The sequence below is a fragment of the Microcaecilia unicolor genome, unplaced genomic scaffold, assembly GCF_901765095.1.
Source record: "Microcaecilia unicolor unplaced genomic scaffold, aMicUni1.1, whole genome shotgun sequence".
NCBI classification, from domain to species: domain Eukaryota; kingdom Metazoa; phylum Chordata; class Amphibia; order Gymnophiona; family Siphonopidae; genus Microcaecilia; species Microcaecilia unicolor.
Window position 1 is genome coordinate 99267 of NW_021963312.1, and position 19870 is coordinate 119136.

Here is a 19870-nt window from a genome sequence, read left to right on the forward strand (position 1 = left end):
CACAAAACACCCTAATTCATGTTTAATGTGGGATAAAATGCCATAAATAAGTAAATAAATATAAACTTTTAATGTTGAGCACCTGATTCTCAAAGTGGACATATTCCAAACACTATAATGAAAATAAAATGATCTTTTCTACCTTTGTTGTCTGGTGACTTTGTTTTTCTGATCATGCTGGCCCAGTATCTGATTCTGCTGCTATCTGTCCTCTTAACTTCATTTCCAGGGCTTCCTTTCCATTTATTTCTTTACTTTCCTCCTTTCTTCTTCATTTCTTGCCCTAAATCCATAAGTAAAAGCTGGGTCCTCTGCAGACTTGACTGTCCAGTGGATCCAGTTTCTGCCTATTTTCTCCATCCATGTGCAGTTTTTCTCCTCTCTTCCTTTTTCCTCATCTCATTTCCTTCCTCCCCTCCATCCATGTCCAGCATTTCTTCTCTCTCCCCTCCATTCATGTTAATCTCACTTCCTCTCTCTCTTCCCTTCCCTCTATCTATGTCCAGCATTTCTTCTCTCTCCCTTCCCCTCCATCCATGTGCATCTCCTTCCTCTGACATCCCTCCCCTCCATCCATGTCCTGAAACTCTCCTCTCTCCCCTGCCCTCCCCTCCATCCATCCATGTCCAGCAACCCTCCTCTCTCCCCTGCCCTCCCCTCCATCCACCCATACCCAGCAACTCTCCCCTCCCCTCCATTGACCCATGTCCAGCAATTCTCCTCTTCCCTCCCCTCCATTCACCTATGTCCAGCAACTCTCCTCTCCCCTGCCCTCCCCTCCATCCACCCATGTCCAGCAACTCTAATTCGCCTGCCCTTCATCCATCTATCCATCCATATCCAGAAATTCTCCTCTCTCCCCTGCCCCCCTCCATCCATCCATATCCAGCAATTCTCCTCTTTCCCCTTCCCCCCTCCATCCATCCATACCCAGCAATTCCCTTCTCTCTCCCCTCCCCTCCATGTCCAGCAATTTCTCCTCTCTCCCTGGGCCCTGCCCTCCCCTCCATGTCCAGTGATTCTCCTTTGCCCCTATCATCCACTCCCATCCATGTCCAGTGATTCTTCTCTCTCCCTTTTAGCTCCCGCTCCCATCCATGTCCAGCAATTCTTTGCCCCCATCCTCCCCTCCCATTCATGTCCACCTGCCCAGCCTCTTCTCCCCCCTAACATCCCCTTTTTGTTCCTATCACTCTGTGTGATTTAAATCTTTTATTTACCTCCGTCACAGCAGCCGCGTCAGTGAAAGCCCTGCCCGTCTCTAGCCTTCCCTTCATTCCCTCTCATTGTCCTGCCCTTGCGGAAAGAGGAAATGATGTCAGAAGAAGAAGGAAGGACACTGAGAGGGAACGAAGGGAAGGCTAGAGACGGGCAGGGCGTTCACTGACGCGGCCGCTGCGATGGAGGTAAATAAAAGATTTAAACCCCCCAAGGCGGCACGGGCGCAGGCAAACAAGGGCTGTGGGAGGTGAGATAAGTGGTTGTAAGCATGGCTTGTGGCACCCTCCAGCCATGCGTATCTCGCTTACTGGGTTGCACTGGCCCTGGAGAGCCGGCTCGCCATGCTAGAACAACTGGCTTGCAAGATGTTAAAAAATTTAACAACCGGCTCTTGCGAGCCAGTGCGAGCCATTTCCAGCACACCACTGCCCCCGCTGCTACTGAACCCGCTGCTCCCCCCACCACCAGCATCACTGTTTCCCCTGCCACAATTGCTGCTACTCCTTCCTGCCACCACCGGTATTACCGCTGCTGCTTCCCCTCCCGCAGCAGCAAATGAGACAGAGTGCTCTGTCGGCTACAGGTCCTTCTTCCTGCCATGTCTAGTCTCCTGTGAAGTAACTTCCTGTTTCTAAATAGGCAGGACACGGCAAGATGAAGGACCTGTAGCCAGCAGAGCAGTCTCTTTTGATCACTGATGCCAGGCCCTCCTTGGAGGCCAGGCCTGGGGAATCTTGCCCCTCTGCCCCTCCCTTGGTGGCCCTGGAATGCAGCACCTGGGGGCAATTTTACAACTGTTGGAGTGCTGCACAGTTTGGCGGCCAGAATCCCCCTCTTCACTAGCAGTCAGGTTGAAGCAATCCTTGTCAACATTTTTGGTGAAATTGCGAACTGTTCTATTATAGCAAATGACATTAACAAAGCATGTCAAAAATTTGAACTGAAAGTACCGTTGACTTCCAATTATGGCTGCCAATGACCTTGATGATATTGCAAAGAAAGCAGTGGCCAGTGCGGCAAATAAATAAGCAACAAATTGGAACCACTGAAGAATAGTCTCTTGGAAATACGATTCACTGCAGTGAAGATGATCCTTTCAGAGGAAACTCCCAGACGAAGCAAAAACTAAGTGCATTGTAGGACCAGGATTCATTTTTTTTTAAATACACAGCGATATGTAGAAATGATTAGATCCTTAATCTGCACAATGGGTAAATAACGGACATCACATAATTACTGCTTCTTTATGAAACAAACCTATGCTAACTCAAATGTGCCATTTCTCTGCAATCTGATGAACTGAAATCTAGTGTGATAAGCAGTTGATGGGTTGTATTCATGTGACAGTGTTGTTATCTAGATGCGAGAAAATATTTTCGGCAGCTCAGTTTTTTCATTTACTTCTAGTATGCACATGTATACAATTATGTTTTGATGTTAGGACCACTCCAGCCACTAGGTAGACTATGGTGGCACAATTTCAGGGGGTGGCACCAGTGTGGAAGTCAGCATATCTAGTATGGCTGACACTGGTCATTGATTTCCCATGTGGCTCAAGGCCTATTGCATCCCGACCCCTTTGAAACAGAATGTTTGGAGGGCAGGGCACAACAAGCCTCAAACATATATGGATGCTCAAGGACCCATGTCATTCATGCTTTGTTTTGTTCAAAGATATTAATTAATGTGCTGCTGCCACCCACCAAATTGCACTGCCCTGGGAGGGGGGGGGGGGGGAGGGAAGGGGAGGAAGGGAAGGGAAAGTGTTGGACACCTTGGGAGTGGAGGAGAAAAGGAGAGGCTTCACACTTGAGAGTGTAAAGAAGGGAGAGACTAGGAATTGGGAAAGGTGTCTAGAGAAGGGGAGATGACGGATATGGAGGGGGGGGGGGGGGGGTTTAGAGTGCATGGCTGAAAGGGCAGGCCCTGATGTATATGTTTTTTCAAAGGCAAAATATATGTATATTTTCAAAAGCCCGAATACTCAAAATTAATTCTCTCAAAAGAGGATGAAAGAGACCAAATATATATAATTTCACTCAACTCTTTCTATAAAAGAACTAACAAGATTTGTAAACCTTTTAAACACTATGGAGTACAAAAAACTCATAGGGGGAAAAAGCCTCAGAACCCTTTCTCCACTTCTTATTCGTAGAAGAGCATATGGTAGGAATATCTCGGGTACATTTACTTTATCAGCATAAAAAACCTCTTGAGAATTTAATTGTTAAAACTCTAATGAAATCAGTTTTCCTGGATCCAAATACAAGTGGCATTAAAAATGAAGTTCAGATGTGACTTAACTTGAACATTCATGCAATTCAGCTCCCAATGCAACACACACTTTGCAAAACTTAACGGTAACAATACGTCTCACAAATAATCAACAGTACAATGAAAACTAATATGGCACAGAATTTTCAAAAGTTTTCTCAAATAAGAAAGCTTTCAGCCTTCTGTGAAAACTCAGGAATGAGATTTCCTGACAAATGCTCAATGGAACGCATTCCACAGATGAGGTTCAGCGATATATCCTAGTGCAGAGCCCAGATAATTTAACACCATCTAATGAGGGCACCATAAGAAACCATTGTTGACCTGATCTCAGTGACCCCATAGGTAAATACAGGTGAAAAACACCACAGTTTGTTATTCAGCATCCCCCTCCCAGATTCTAAATACGGTGGCTGAAATTCTATGTGGAAACCGAAGCATGTTCTATAACAATGTGCATTACTTAATTGGTTAACTAGCTAATCAGTGCTGTTAATGGAATGTTAACCAGCAATTATCAGCACTAATTGGCATTAATTGAAATTTACATGCACAATTCACTACTATAACTTGGTGCGCCTAAATTCTTAGTTGCATAGTGGAGGAGTGGCCTAGTGGTTAGGGTGGTGGACTTTGGTCCTGGGGAACTGAGGAACAGAGTTCGATTCCAGGCACAGGCAGCTCCTTGTGACTCTGGGCAAGTCACTTAACCCTCCATTGCCTGCCGCATTGAGCCTGCCATGAGTGGGAAAGCATGGGGTACAAATATAAATAAAATAAAAAAAAGAGGGCTTGGCCATGGGCAGGGCATGGGTGTTTAATTTATGTGCATTTTTATAGAATACATGCATTCTGCGCCTAACACCAAGTAAAACATGGCCTAAATGGATATGACCAAATTTGGTTGCGTGGCAAGCTACTCAATGTATTCTATATACCATGCAGAAAGTTAAGCCAATTCTATAAACGTTAGGCGCTCTTTAGAGAATATGCCTAGGCATAATTTTTTTCTGTGTGGATTTCTCAGGTGCCATATATAGAATCTAGTCCTCTATGCACAATGTAAAGTGGACGAATCTGAAAGGACTGAAATGGCAGCCAGTGGACGTCAGTCAAAGCTGGAGAGATGTGGTTAATTGCCAGCATTAACCAGGGTCACAGAGTTTGTATTATAATGATTTTGTGCTCATTTTAGGTGAACCAAGATACAACATGTTACAGTAGTCCATATAAGGTAAAACAAATAGCTGGACTACCTTCCTATAATCTTACCCATCAACAAAATGATGCAAACTGTGTGTCCTTGTTCATGTCGTAAAGAATTACAACATTTAATCAAATATCCCTTCCCAAACCTGTCTTCAGATACACCTCCTCAACCTACAGATAAAGCTACGTGCATGCAGTCAGCTTGAATGTGAGTTTACCTTCACATAGGGGGTCTTTAACAAGGTGGCAGTAAGCCTAACGTAGGCTTACCATTCGCTAATCCAGAACTACCACTGGCCCAACGTGACCGCCGGCAGTAGTTCCACTTGGAGTATTGTGTTCAGTTTTAGAGGCTGTATCTTGCTAAAGATGTAAAAAGACTGGAAGTGGTGCGAAGAAAAGCTTCAAAAATGGTATGAGATTTGCGTTGCAAACTGTACAAGGAGAGACTTGCCAACCTGAACATGTATACCTTGGAGGAAAGGAGAAACAGAGGCGACATGATACAGACGGTATTAATCTGCAAACAAACCTCTTCTGGAGACGGGAAGGCGGTAGAACTAGAGGACATGAATTGAGGTTGAAGGGGGGCAGACTCAGTAATGTCAGGAAGTATTTTTTAGCGGAGAGGGTGGTGGATACATGGAATGCCCTCCCGCAGGAGGTGGTGGAGATGAAAACAGTAATGGAATTCAAACATGCCTGGGATAAACACAAATGAATCCTGTTTAGAAGGAATGGATCCACGGAATCTTAGCAGAGATTAGGTGGTAACACTGGTAATTGGGAAGCAAAATCAGTGCTGGGCAGACTTCTACGGTCTACGCCCTGATCCTGACTGAATAGATAGGGATGGGCTTGAGTGTAAATTTTAAGGGGCTTCGACATTAGCTTCAGAATTTTTAGTACAAGAAGAGTGCTGGGCAGACTTCTACGGTCTGTGCCCTGAGAATGGCAAGGACAAATCAAACCCGGGTATACATATAAAGTATCACATACCATGTAAAATGAGTTTATCTCGTTGGGCAGACTGGATGGACCATTCAGGTCTTTATCTGCTGTCATTTACTATGTTACTATGGAGCGCACACCATTTCCTGCACTCCAGAAATTTTTTTATGTAGCACAACGTTAACCTATCGGTAATCGGGCATTGCTGCACCCTGTTTGGTTACTGCTGTGTTACCTGCTGGAGCCCTTACCGCCACCTCAATGGGTGGCGGTAAGTGCTCCTTACCGCATGGCCACATAGTAAGGGTTATCTTACCGTGTGGCCATTTTCTTTTTGGGGATTTTATCCGCTGTGGTAAAAAAAGGCCCTGGTGCATAGGAATAATGGCCCCTGCTGCTATTGTAGGGCTATTTTTCCCGCAGCTTAGTAAAAGGACTCCATAGGGTGAGTGATTTCATAAAACCCATTTCTATGGTTAAAGCATTAGTTCATCTGTACAAATGATTTTAAAAATGACTCTCTGTCTTGGAAAGCAGTACATTATTTGTCAGTGAGGAAGTATGTAAAATGATTGCACAGACACAGCTAAATATTACATGCCTGCATTAACAGATAGGTAACTTTCAAAAGTAGGTAACATCTTTATTTGATGGTATCCAGAATACACATACATATCAGCAGGTATCTCAAAATTTTATTCCACTATAGCAACAGTAATTTTATGTATAATGTGGTTTTTGAGGTAAAATACAATGTCAATTACAATACAGAAAGCAAAGTTAAATCTTACAGCATTAGATTTAATGTGGAGGGGCAGTTTCGTTATGACGTCAGTCTGACTTTGGATGTTCTGCAAAAAAATGTCCAAAATCTGAATAGGAAAGAAGGTCATTTTCAAAAGAGAAAAACTTCTATCTTTTGTTTTCGAAAATACAAGGTTTTTGGTCCATTTTCAAACAAAAAACGTCCAAGTGCAAAACGCACGAAATCAAGCCATTGGGATGTAGGAGGAGCCAGTATATTTAGAAACAGCCCCCATGACATCCCAGGAAAGCAATAGGGCACCCTAGAGGGCACTGCAGTGGACTTCATAAAATGCACCCAGGTACACATCTCACCCCCAACCGTACACCACTACCATAGCCCTTACGGGTAAAGGGGGCACCTATATGTAGGTACAGTGGGTTTTGGGTGAGTTTTGGAGGGCTCACAGTTTCCTCCATAAGTGTAACAAGTAGGGAGAGGTATGGGCCTGGGTACACCTGTCTGCAGTGCACTGCACCCACCACTAGACTATTCCAGGGACCTGCATGCTGTTCTAATGGACCTGAGTATAACATCTGAGTTTGGCATAGAGGCTGGCAAGTAATGTTTTAAATCACATTTTTTAGGGGTGGGAGGGAGTTACTGACCACTGGGTGAGTAAGGGGAAGTCAACCCTGATTCCCTCCAGTGGTCATTTAGGGCACCTTTTTGTGCCTTATTCGTAATAAAAACAAGTCTAGCTCAAAACGTCTTAGTTTTAGTCCTGGACGTTTTTGTTTTGTTGCATTATGGCTGAAAAATGTCTAAGTCTTAGGAACGCCCAAGTCCCAGCCTAAACACCCCCATGACACTCCCCCTTGAGATTTGGATGCACTTCTGACAGAGAAAAATGTCTAGAAATAGATTTTGAAAATGCTGATTTGGAAGTTTTTGTGAGAAAAACATCCAAATGCTGCTTTTGCCACTTTTTAGACATTTTTCTGTTTTGAAAATGAGCCCAATAGTGTGCTAGTGTATTAACATTTCCCCCCGGATTCTATATAGTGTGCCTAGAGATCTCTGCAGAAATCGGTGTGGATTCTATAACAATACGCATAACTTAATTGCCTTAACAAGTTTATCAGCATTGTAACAGCTCTTAAGAAGCAATAATGAGCACTAATTGCCACTGATTAGAATTTACATGCACAAGCGTATTCTGTAATGAAGTGTGCCGAACTTCTAATGTGTGCAGGCAAAAAGGAACATGGTTTCTAGCGGAGAAATGGGCATTTTGTGGGTGTTCCAAAATCTACATACGTAGTTATAGAATATTGCCCAGTGTGCATAAATCTACACGCTGGGATTTATACCACATTTTCATTGGTGTAAATGGATGCTTGTAGTTTTAGGTGCTGAGATCTCAACCAGGGGCATAGCTACGTGGGGCCACGGGGGCCTGGCCCCCCTTAGATTTGGCCCTGGACCCCCCTGCCGATGACCCTCTTGACCCCCGTCCCACCGCCAACCCACTGTCGCCTACCTTTGCTGGCGGGGGACCCCCAACCCCCACCAGCCGAGGTCCTCTTCTTCCTTCGTTCTGTTTCTGAGTCTGACGTCCTGCACAGGATGTCAGACTCAGAAACAGAACAAAGGAAGAAGAGTTCCTTGGCTGGCGGGGGTTGGGGTCCCCCGCCAGCAAAGGTAGGCGATGGCGAGGGCGGGGGAGGGTTGGCGGCGGGAGGGGCGGTTAAGAGGGTTGTCGGCAGGGGGGGGGTCAAAGTTGTTGGTGGTGGTGGCGGCAGCGGTGGCAATGGCGGGGGGGGGGGGGGGATAAAATGTGCCCCCTCACCTCGGGCTCTGGACCCCCCTCCCACCGAAGTCTGGCTACGCGCCTGATCTCAACTAAGTGTATTCTATAATCGGCACCTAAATCTAGGCGCAGATTATTCAATATGCTTAGTCGGCACTAATTTCAGCAGTGATTTTTTTTAGGTGCCATATATAGACTCTCCTTCTTTATGTACTACAGGTCCCACATTATGCAATGGAACTTATTTACTAATGTGTATTAATGGCCCCAGTGCATGCTGACAAGATTCTATAAGTGGCACTGAAAAAATCAGTAGAGAAAAAAAACACGCTTAGTGCAATTCTATAACCCATTCCTAATGTTAGGTGCAGTTTATAGAATACAGGTAGCACCTGGACCCATGACTAAATTTAGGCATGACCATTAACATCAAGTAAAACGTGGTGTAAATGCTCACTACTAACTTAGGCACGGATTGGGTGTATTCTATAACAGTCCATGCAATTTCTAGAAATGCCCATGATCCACCCATGCCTCTCCCATGACCACACCCATTTGGAGATCCGCACATTAGAAATTATGCACACCACTTCACAGAATACGCTCAGAAAGTTCTGCGTGTAAATTCTAATTAGTGCCAATTAGTGCTGATAATTGCTTGTTATTGGCCAGTTATCAGCATCGATTGGCTTGTTAAACAATGAAGTTGCACGTGCAATTTGGCTGCACTGCCAAATTTGTGTGCACAATTTTATTTATTATTTATTTATTTGGGATGTATTAACTGCCTTTAAAAAGAGATTCACCCAAGGCAGTGTACAGTAGGTACAGTTTAACATCAAACTTACAATTTTGTTAACAGCATAACAATAGTAAAATGACCAAAGAATAAACATAAATACAATAAATGAGGTAAACTTTAAAAGAGTAAATTGAAACCTAATAATAGGACTAACATGAAACAGGATCAAAAATTAACAGCATCGGAGTTCAAATACTAGAGATATAATAAAATGTCAGCATAATACTAATGAAATATCATGATATTTAAATGAATATTAAATGAAATATTTGCAAATAGTATGTACTCTTTACAAATAGTGCACTCTCATTACAAAGAAGGTACACTATTTGCAAAGAGTGCGCAGTCTTAACAACATTGCCCCCAAAATGAGAATACTCGATAAAATTGGCATTGGAGAGAAGGTGCTTGAATGGCTCCTAGGCTTCTTGATTACCAGATCCTACCAAGTGAAAACAGCTTCCTCTCTCTCTCTCTCCTCCATGGAAAGCGGAATGTGGGGTCCCCCAGGGCTCACCACTTTTCCCCTTGCCTGAACACTATTCAGTCAAGGTTTCAACCCCCTTATATACGCCGATGACATGTCATTTTATATCCCTTTCAAAAAGAATCTACACAAAATCACATCTAGGATTGCGGACGGCATAAACACAATGGAATCTTGGGCATCATCGTTCAAGCTCAAACTGAACAAGTAAAAACACAATGCCTGATACATCACCACACAATACCAATCACTTTCCAAACATCAATGCCATGGGCACATCTCTTTCAATATCTGACAATTTAAAGATCCTAGGAGTCACCATAGACCACAATCTATCCTTCGATAAACAAATCTCAGACACTACGAAGAAAATGTTCCAAACCATTTGGAAACTGAAACGAATAAAAAACTACTTCCCAAGAGAAGTATTCTGCCCACTAGTCCAAACCATGGTCCTCATCCATGCTGGCTATTGCAACGGAATTTATGCTGGATGCAGGGAACCACTACTAAAGAAACTGCAAACAGCACAAAATACAGCTGCAAGACTAATATTCAGAATAAATTGATTCGAAAGTGCTCCAAAAACTACACTGGCTGCCAATTAAACTATGTATATCCTTTAAGATAGGCCTACCTATACGCAACACGATCAAGGGTGCAAGAACCTACCTCACCTTACACTTTCCCAGATGTCATGGCCTAAAATATAAATCTTCATACTCAACCAGCTTCACATTCATTTGCCCCAAGATTAAGGAGTACAATACCGAAAGTCCTAAAATGCTCAAACAACTATATAAACTTTCCAAAAACTGTCACTGAAATGCTTTGATGTTCCCATGCATATCTCCTGGTCTCTCCCCCCTATTCACCCCCATCCTGTAAGACTGTCACTGAAATGCTTTGATGTCTCACTTATATATACTGTCATCTAAAGACACTTGCTTATTTCCGATCTGACAAAGAAGGGCAACCTTCGAAAGCAGATGCATGCTACCACATTCTCGTACCTGGGCTCACTTCTTCAGAAAATCTTTCTTCGATGAACCCACATGGTCAAGCTGAACTCCAACCAACACACCACAATACTCGACCACTAACAGAAACTGAACAAGGCATGCGTCAACCCGAAACGGCAATGTAACATGTCAAACCAAAGTAAATTGTAAGCCACATTGAACCGACAACTTGGTTGGAAAATGTGGGGTACAAATGCAGAAATAAAAAAATACATAAAAATAAATAAATAAATAAAAAATAAGGATTAACCAAAACAAAAGAAAATGAACAATGCTGCGAACAACATAGGAAATGAAGCGAAATGATCATTTTTAGGCTGCCTACCCCAATACATATATTTCCTATAGTGAAATGGTAATATATGTACACTTCAAAAAATGTCCATGTTGGCATTTGTAGCTGCTCTAAGACACTTCCAGCTAATTTTGTTTGGATTTCAGGTGAGTGATTGAGGAGGAATTGTATTTACCACTGAGGGTTCAAAATTATATCAAACTGCAAAAGTATTATTTTGTAGAGCTTGTTCCATTGGAAGTACATTTTTGTAAAAATCTCCTACTTATTTCAGATTTTGCTCACACCTTTTCAGTAGTAGGTCAACGTGAATTACATTCAGGTACCCTTGGCATTTCTCTGTCCCTAGAGGGCTCACAATCTAAGTTTGTACCTGAGGCAACAGAGGGTTATGTGACTTGCCCATGACCACAAGGAGCAGCAGTGGGATTTGAACTGGCCACCTCTAGCTGTCAAGACACCTGCTCTAACCCACTCCTCCACTCCACTTATACATGTAAGTGCTGTATAGATAGCAGAATCCACCTCTTACGCAAAGCCTGAAATGATGATACTGTTTTTGTTGAAATAAAAATTGAAATGTATTTATTTATTTTGCACATTTTATACCACTTGAATCAAAGTGGTTTACAAGAAAACACACAAAGCAATAAAACATGCAACAATAAAATCATTAAAAATACATAATTCAAGTAGTACCATAAGGTATATCACAGCCATTGTCTGCCTAATATTAGAACTGCACCCACAATATCACTTCATCTTCACTTAAAAACCTCCACAAACACAGAGGTCTTTAACAACTGCTTAAACTGTGGAACTTCATTGCACAATTGAAGTTGTCCTTTCAATGCATTTCACAACTGTACCCTGGCGATGGAAAAAGTAGCAGATTTCATCTCATAGTATCTTATATTTACCACCTTATCAAGAGACAAATTCATTGTCGTCTCTGACATTCTTGTTATATGTGGTACCAAATACACATTTTTCTCACATTCCTATATGTATTTTACAAAAGGTTTAACAAGCTTTTTATAAAAAATAATGAACTGCATAGACAACCTATAAGAATTGGGATTTTATTCTTGTCAACGTTGAAAAAAATTTGCAGAGTGGGTCAGATGTTACCCAATATCTCACTGACCTTTTCTACAGAACTGATAAGTATCATTCGACTCCTGCTTATTGAACTGAGGTACCAAGTAGTTATGTTACTTTCTTGTGGACAGTTGAATAATCAAGTATTTTTTTTTACTATCTCTATTTTATAAGGTTTGGACTGATTCATGCTGTGTTTACGAACTTACTCCTCTGGACTAATGGAATACTGGCAGAGTCCAAGCATCACTTAAATGGACATAAAGAGAGGTTATTCACTCTTGGTTATGCAAACATAACAATTGGTAAGCTACTGTACACAGCTAACAGCATATAGAATGCTCTTTTACATCAGCAATCTAAGCTAATAGGAGGTAATTCTATAAGGAATTGTCAAGCTTTAGAAGGCAAGAACTTGTGTAAATAGTCACATAACCATATAAATGGCCTCAACTGGTGGGAAAGTACGCACCATGTTCTGATGGTGCATACTTTGCTGATGAGTAAGCGCATGGGCAAACTTCTGGTGGAGTGTGCACACATGTTTAAAATTAAGAACTTCCTTAGGGGCCCTTTTACTAAACGGTTGCCACGTGGCAACCCGGAACTACCGCCGGCCCAATGCAGGTGCTGGAAGTAGTTCCACCCCCAGCGAGCGCTATTTCCAGCACTAGTGGAAATATTGAAAACATATTTCCACAGGGGCAACGCTGCCCGGTTACCGCTGGGTTAGCGCAGGAGCCCTTACCGCCACCTCAATGGCTGGCGGTAAGTGCTCCCTCCAAAATGCCTGCAAGGCAAGTGCGAAGTTACTGCACAGCCATTTCATATGTGACTATTTTCACTCGCTGCGGTAAAAGGAGCCCCAGCACGCGGCAAAACAGCCCCCCTTGCTAGCGCTCAGCAAAAACAGCCGCTAGTGCAGGGCCCCTTTTACTGCAGCTTAGTAAAATGGCCCCTTAAGAGAAATTTAACTTGACTTAAACAAAAGTAATCCTGGTTGAAATACCCCCCATGGGTGAAAGTAAGTTTTAGCAAGGCATTATTTATTTGTGTACTATGGAATGTCTTTCTGAATGCTTAATTCCTGATTGTCCTCTACGTCCTCTGCTGAGCCGACCAGAAAAGCTGCAGTTCCTCCAGAATGGGCTTCTAATAAGTGCTCTGTATTGTTTAATAAAAGACAGGCACATCGATACTCAGAAGCATTTATGTGGCTGGTAGCAATGAGAAAAGCATAAATGCTGTACAGTGCGAATGGAAAAGGATCATCTGTTTTGGCAGAAGTGGCAGCAGCAGCAGCATTGGCGAGCAAGGTGATAGGGGAGGGTATATATTCATTAGGCCCACTGGGCAGAAGCATTGGAAGTAGGAAGGTTAAAACTGCTCAGAAGAAGCAGGGTTGACATGAGGAGAGGAAAGAAGAGATGAGAAGGGACTGTAGACGGGGGGGGGGGGGGGGGGGGGGGGCTTGAGAATATAGACTGGGTGAGGAAGATAGGTAGATGAGGGAAAGAGGAGACTGGGGGATGAGAAGGATGAAAGAGAATGGAGACGAGGGATGATAGATGTGGGGAGGTAAGAGGAGACTTGGGAACATAGGCAGCAGTACTGGGTGGGCTACTGGGACCGTAGATTGACTAATATTGTGCCCAACGCATCATCAGTTATAGATAGGGTTACCATACTTGTGGAGACAAAAAAAGGACTGAAAAATAAAAATGGTTGCTATTTTTGCTAAAGAAATATTTAATTGTAGTTAATGAACACACTCAAACAGTGACTTATTTACATCACAGCAGTAGATGTTCTACTTTTCAAGAACTTCTGGATTTGAGTTTGACTGAGTCTGAGCCTAGGCGTATTCACCATAAGAGCGCATATCCCTTTGGCTGGCTTCTGAGAAAAGTGTGAAAATCTTTGTATTACATATGCTTAAAATCGTGCTGCATGAACAACATTCCTTTGACAGATTCAACCAGCAGGGGAGCAGAGAGGGGATTAGCAATGCCTTTTTCTCTGTTTAGCACCCCAAAGTGTCCAGACTGACTAATAAGCCAGAGATAGTTTCTCTCATTATGTGGGTAGGTGTGTTGGTCATAGGCACATAAAAGAAAAAGAGGACATTTCCCTAAAGATTAAAAATCCTGTAGGACATATCTGAAGTTGTCCAAAAAGAGGACATGCCCTCTTAAAAGAGGACATAGGTTAACCCTAGGTACAGAGCTTTGGGTGCAAGGCTGAAGATCTATAGGTATATTTGGCCCCTCCAAACTGGTGTTATGCTTCTCCTACTGAGGAAGAATATGGGGATAAGAAAGAGGAGGCTGAGAGTGCACAGATTGGAGGGGTGGAAAAGAGGGGGAGACTTGTGAAGACCTGTGCTACAGCTGATAAATGAATCAATGATGCTGACAGTACACTTGCGGAAGGGGAGGAAGATTGCTGGCTTCTGCCAGAACTACGCAGTGGTGCATCAGGAGCCTGATTTACAAACCTTTCTCTTCCCTAATTTGAAACAATAAATCAGGACCTAAACAAACTATGGAAGACCTCTGAAAGGACACTCCTCCCTCCCTCTTATGAACGTTAATGGGACAAAAGGAGACGGGGGGGGGGGGGGGGGATTAGAGGTCTCAGTCACTGACAAGTTTTTGGGCTGGCTCCTAGATTGAAAGAAAATGTATCAAGTCCTTTCTTAAGCAGTGAGATAAACTTGTAAATAGACAAATTAAATTATGTAATTCAGCACACATTAAAACAGCATGGTAGAACATTCATATGTAATGTAATATGGCTCTTGTATCCTGCTAGCTCCCACTAAATAGAAATTCAAAGTGGGTAACAAAAAGATAAATATGAAAAGAGTAATACAGTCAATCAATCCAAACCAAAGAATTTTTTAAATAAGAAAGTTTTCAGATTCTTACAAAAATAGCAATAGGAGGGGGAGGCTGGTAAATGTGACGGTAAAGAAAGCCAAATATGAACTGCCTGGTAGCAAAACCAATCTTCCAAAATTTTCTTAAATCTATCTCCAGAGAAGGATGGGTAAAACAGGAGGTAGGGATTTCTAGACTTTGAAATTCAACTGTTAGAAGGGATGATATAAATCAATAAGATACTTTGGGCTTGTTTCATCAAACATCTTAAAACCAGACAAGCGGGCTTCAATTGGGAGCCAGTGAAGAGAAATCAATACCGGATTGATGCTGTCAAATTTTTTCTAATGAAAAGTGAGTTTAGCAGCCGTATTAGTATTAGTGCATAATTTAATTGAAAGAGAAGAAAAAAAAGATCATTACAATAATCTAGGTGTGATAAGATGACAGCCTGAACCAGTAACATAAAATGCTTTTCATTCAAATAATGCTAAACATTACACAGTTGCCGGAGTTTGAAAAACACAGTCTGAACAATATGAATAACATGTGGTTCAAAAGAAGAGAGGTATCCAAAATAACATCTAAAACTTTAGAAGTGCATTCAACCTTAAAAGAAAAATCTGAGGTAATTAAAAACTCAGAGGGAATAAACTACTGGACTGATCCATCCAAAGCAATTTGGTTTTCTCTTTGTTAAGTTAAATCCATGAATTGAACTGTAATACTCAATCTTGGTAACGGATTGTAGCAACAGTAGACGTGGAGGGGCATAATCGAAAGGGACGTACAAGTTTTGATGAGGACGTCCTCGCAAAACGTCCCGATGCAGGGGCGGGGAAACCCATATTATCGAAACAAGATGGACATCCCATCTTTCATTTCGATAATATGGTCAGGGACGTCAAATCTTGAAATTTTGGTTGTCCTTAGAGATGATCGTCCCTAGACTTGGTTGTTTCTGATTTTCGGCAATAATGGAAACCAAGGACGTCCATCTCAGAAATGACCAAATATAAGCCCTTTGGTCATGGGAGGAGCCAGCATTCGTAGTGCACCGGTCCCCCTGACATGCCAGGACACCATCGGGCACCCTAGGGGCACTGCAGTGGACTTCAGAAATTGCTCCCAGGTGCATAGCTCCTTTACCTTGTGTGCTGAACCCCCCCCAACCCCCCCCCCCCCCCAAAACCCACTCCCCACAACTGTACACCACTACCATATCCCTTATGGGTGAAAAGGGGCACCTAAATGTGGATACAGTGGGTTTCTGGTGGGTTTTGAAGGGCTCACATTTACCATCACAAGTGTAACAGATTGGGGGGTGGGGTGGGCCTGGGTCCGGCTGCCTGAAGTGCACTACACCCACTAAACTGCTCCAGGGACCTGCATACTGCTGTCATGGAGCTGGATATGACATTTGAGGCTGGCAAAAAATATCTTTAAAAGCTTTTTTTTGAGGGTGGGAGGGGGTTAGTGACCACATAAGGGGAGGTCATCCCTGATTCCCTCGGTGTCATCTGGTCCAGTTTAGGCACCTTTTTACGGCTTGGTCGTAACAAAAAAGGACCAAGTAAAGTCGCCAAGTGCTCGTCAGGGACAGCCTTTTTTCCATTAGGGGTCGAGGACGCTCGTGTGTTAGGCACGCCCAAGTCCCGCCTTCACTACACTTCTGGGAACTTTGGTCATCCCCGCGACGGAAAGCAGTTGGGGATGCCCAAAATCGGCTTTCGATTATTCCGATTTGGGCGACCCTGGGAGAAGGACGCCCATCTCCCGATTTGTGTCGAAAGATGGGCGTCCTTCTCTTTCAAAAATAAGCCCTGATAGGGCCCTTTTACAGAGCAGCGGTAAGCCCAATGTGGTCAACAGCGTTAGCCCCACCCCAAATGTGCGCCATTTTAGGGGGAAAGAGAAAACCCTGGAAATGGCTTGTGTAGTGATAATCCAGCAGTAATCAGGCTCTGCCCAGGAGCCTTTATCACCACCTCAATGGGTGGCAGTAAGGGTCTCGGTTGCACGGCCACACTGTAAGAGTTATCTCACCATGTGGCAATTTTTTTGGGAGGGGGACATTTACTGGCTGCGGAAAAATGGTCCTGGTGCACTGGAAAAAACATCCCCTGCCGCTAGTAAAGGACCCCTTAAGACTTAATTATACCTCCCTTCCTATAATCAAAGCAGTTTACAAATAGGTAATAATATTTTACAAGTCATAAAAAAAGAACTAAAAAAGTAAAAAGAGTATTAGCCAGAAAAAAGATATGGAAGACAATAGGCTAGGGAGCCCACGAAACTGTCACAGTCGTGCCCAATCTGCCAACCTCAGAGATTGACAGGAAAAGCCTTAGAGAAAAGGTGGGTCATTAGGGCAATTTTAAACAGTTGGTAAGATTTTCTGTGTGTAATGAAAATAGCAGTGAATTCCATAAGGAGGGGCTTAGTGAGAGGAAAGCAAAGTGGCGAGTAGCGGGAGTAGGGAGCTAGTTGCTAGTTGAGGATCGCAAGAGCATATAGGTCTATATGAGACAATTAAAGAGGAAAGGTAGGCTGGGTTTTTTGAAGAAAGAACTTTGTGAGTTAAAGGTAGAATTTATAATGAATGCGAAAGGTGTTTTAAAGAGGGCTTTCCTGTGTGCTAAGCCCATTTCAAATGCGTTAACTCAGCATTATCCAATTAGTGTACACTAATGTAAATATGCTAGCTGGATAATGCTTTCATGCCCATTCCCCTCCCATGACATGCCCCCTCCCCAAAAAATAACAAAACAAATAGTGCATTATTAGTGTATGCTGAAGTGTGCCTTAGTACTTAACACGATTTAGGAAAGAGCGGTTAATTGGATAATGATTTATAATTTAGCAGTCCAAACTATTCTAATGGCCATTTCAAAAATGTATTTATTGGTAATTCATTTTAACATGCTACTTTATGTTTTTATGAAAGGATGGATATAATGTATTATTTTTTTTTTTTTTCATTTTAGATCAGCATGCACCTGAATGCAATTGTACAACGAACGTCTGCTTCATATTTTCACAAGGCATTACTACCTCTATCCGTTCACAATAGAGTATCACATTTTAGCATCTACGATGCTCTACGTTTTATGGAAGAATATTGGGCGTACAGTCCACCAACAGAACCAGAATAAGATGCAGTTTCGTTTTCGTGGTGTAATAGTTGGCACGGTTTTAGGACTGTTTGTGCTGACCATCACAATTGCAATTGTGGTTGTGTACCTCATTCAAATTGAATGTTCCAAAAGCAAGAGCGAAGCAGCACTTACTATGGTTTTATCTGTATGGTATCACCGTACTCACTCTAATGTGCACTGCTGGAATTGTTAGCCTGTTGATATCGAGATACGATTGACAGATCACTGGATGACTCAGAAAGTCCTTGCAGAAAATTAGATGCAAACTTATTAGTTGGTTCTGCATGTGGCTCATGGTTTATTCTTGGGGATCAATCTGGCAGTTATCTTTGCAGACACCCACCCACAAAACACATGGTATAATTTACCCTATTCTATATTGGTGATCATTGAAAAATATGTTCAGAATTTATTTATCGTAGAATGTGTACATTGCAAGATGGGAACATGAATGATGACATTAGAACTATTGAAAGAATAATCACGGTAACAGAGAGTACTCTGTCACTTGCACCTTCATATGAAACAGTTTGCAGTGAAACCAACTTGATATTCAACAAACCCTTGCCTCAGGGGTCCAATACAAATGTTTCCCCCACTGAAAGCTATGGTGGATTAAGAAAGAGAAGCAAGGAAATAACAGTTGTATTAGACTCCCGGTTCTTCACTTCCTACACCCACACCATGAACTCAAATCTCAGTATGAGGAGATGGATTCGGAAGAACGCTGCAGCATTCTTGTTCCTCTGCAATGTATCGGTAAGACATTTCAATTAGGCTACTTGATAAGTGGTTGTAACTAAAGTAGCACTGTATCTTTTCTAGGAAGCAGTTTGAAGGTGCCTTATCAAGCAAAAGGAATGTTGGTTTGGTATTCAGAACAGTGGACTTTGCTTTGAGGGAGGTGCTTATCTAGGGGATCAGATTAGGGGTTGGGGGGAATTAGGGGAATCTGCTAATGGAGTTGGGGTGCAATCGGGGAGTGGGATGTCAGAGGATGACATTGGGGTGTTGGGAAGAATAGAATGTCATGGGGATTGGATCAGGGGGGGGGGGGGGGGTCAATGACCACCTCTATTCAGTGGAAGTGCTACTGGGATACCAAGCCCAGCAGAGGAGGACAGCTCTTGGGAGGAAAACTGGTCCTTGGAGCCCAGAAAAAGCCCCCAGGAAGCTACAACAGAGACAGGCACAGTCAACCTGCAAGTCCAGCAGCCACCAACCTAAGAAGTCTCTAGCAGAAGGGTTGAGATCTGACGAGACTAGGAGAGGGTGGACTTGCAAGGAAAGGCGTCCCTGGATCCAGGGTCCAACCTGACTGGAGCCTCCCAAAGGCAGTGTCAGTCAGTCTCGTACTCACTTGGGGCTCGGTGCCCACTGAGCATTAGGGAGGAATGTGGGATACCCTCTTTGCATGCATTTGCATTACAATTAGCAGTCAGAGCCGCAAGCTCATTGTTTTGCACACTCGACGGCTCTGATCATTAGGCGCCGGCTAACGCTGGCGCTAGTCTGATGCTAAATAGCTTCTAGCATCCACATTTGCTTTGAGCATTGGGGCATCAGTTCCATAAATGAACCACCAACAGTCTTGTTATTTAATCTGTAAAACCAGTATGTCAAATACTTCCAAAATTTGTGCACTCAACCCAACAGTTTTAGTCTTTACCCTGATCTTCAGAACCAGTACTTGCAGTCTTTTACACCCTTTTAAAACTCCTTCAGTCTTGCATGTTAAGGTAGTAGCTGTAAGCCCTTCCTATTCCTTAGTTAAGTCTGTGAGTGGGTGTGGCTATGTTGCATAGGTCTCTCCTCTCCTTTCCTTGCAAGTCCACCCTCTCCTGGTCTCCTCAGATCTCAGAGCCCAAAGGTGTGTGTGTGTGTGGGGGGGGGGGGGGGCACATTTTGGG

General features: G+C 43.1%; 1 protein-coding gene across 1 annotated transcript in view; it reads left to right on the forward strand.

Annotated features, from left to right (window-relative positions):
- Positions 1-18719, forward strand: part of LOC115459180 (proton channel OTOP1-like) — a gene marked incomplete at both ends in the record, with an annotated part of 96315 nt that extends 77596 nt beyond the window's left edge. Inside the window, 7 exon segments of the mRNA XM_030189042.1 lie at positions 12095-12225; positions 17790-17846; positions 17849-18096; positions 18098-18175; positions 18177-18262; positions 18264-18391; positions 18394-18719. Coding sequence (XP_030044902.1) covers positions 12095-12225; positions 17790-17846; positions 17849-18096; positions 18098-18175; positions 18177-18262; positions 18264-18391; positions 18394-18719 — 1054 coding nt within the window.
- Between the last annotated feature and the right edge of the window lie 1151 nt (positions 18720-19870).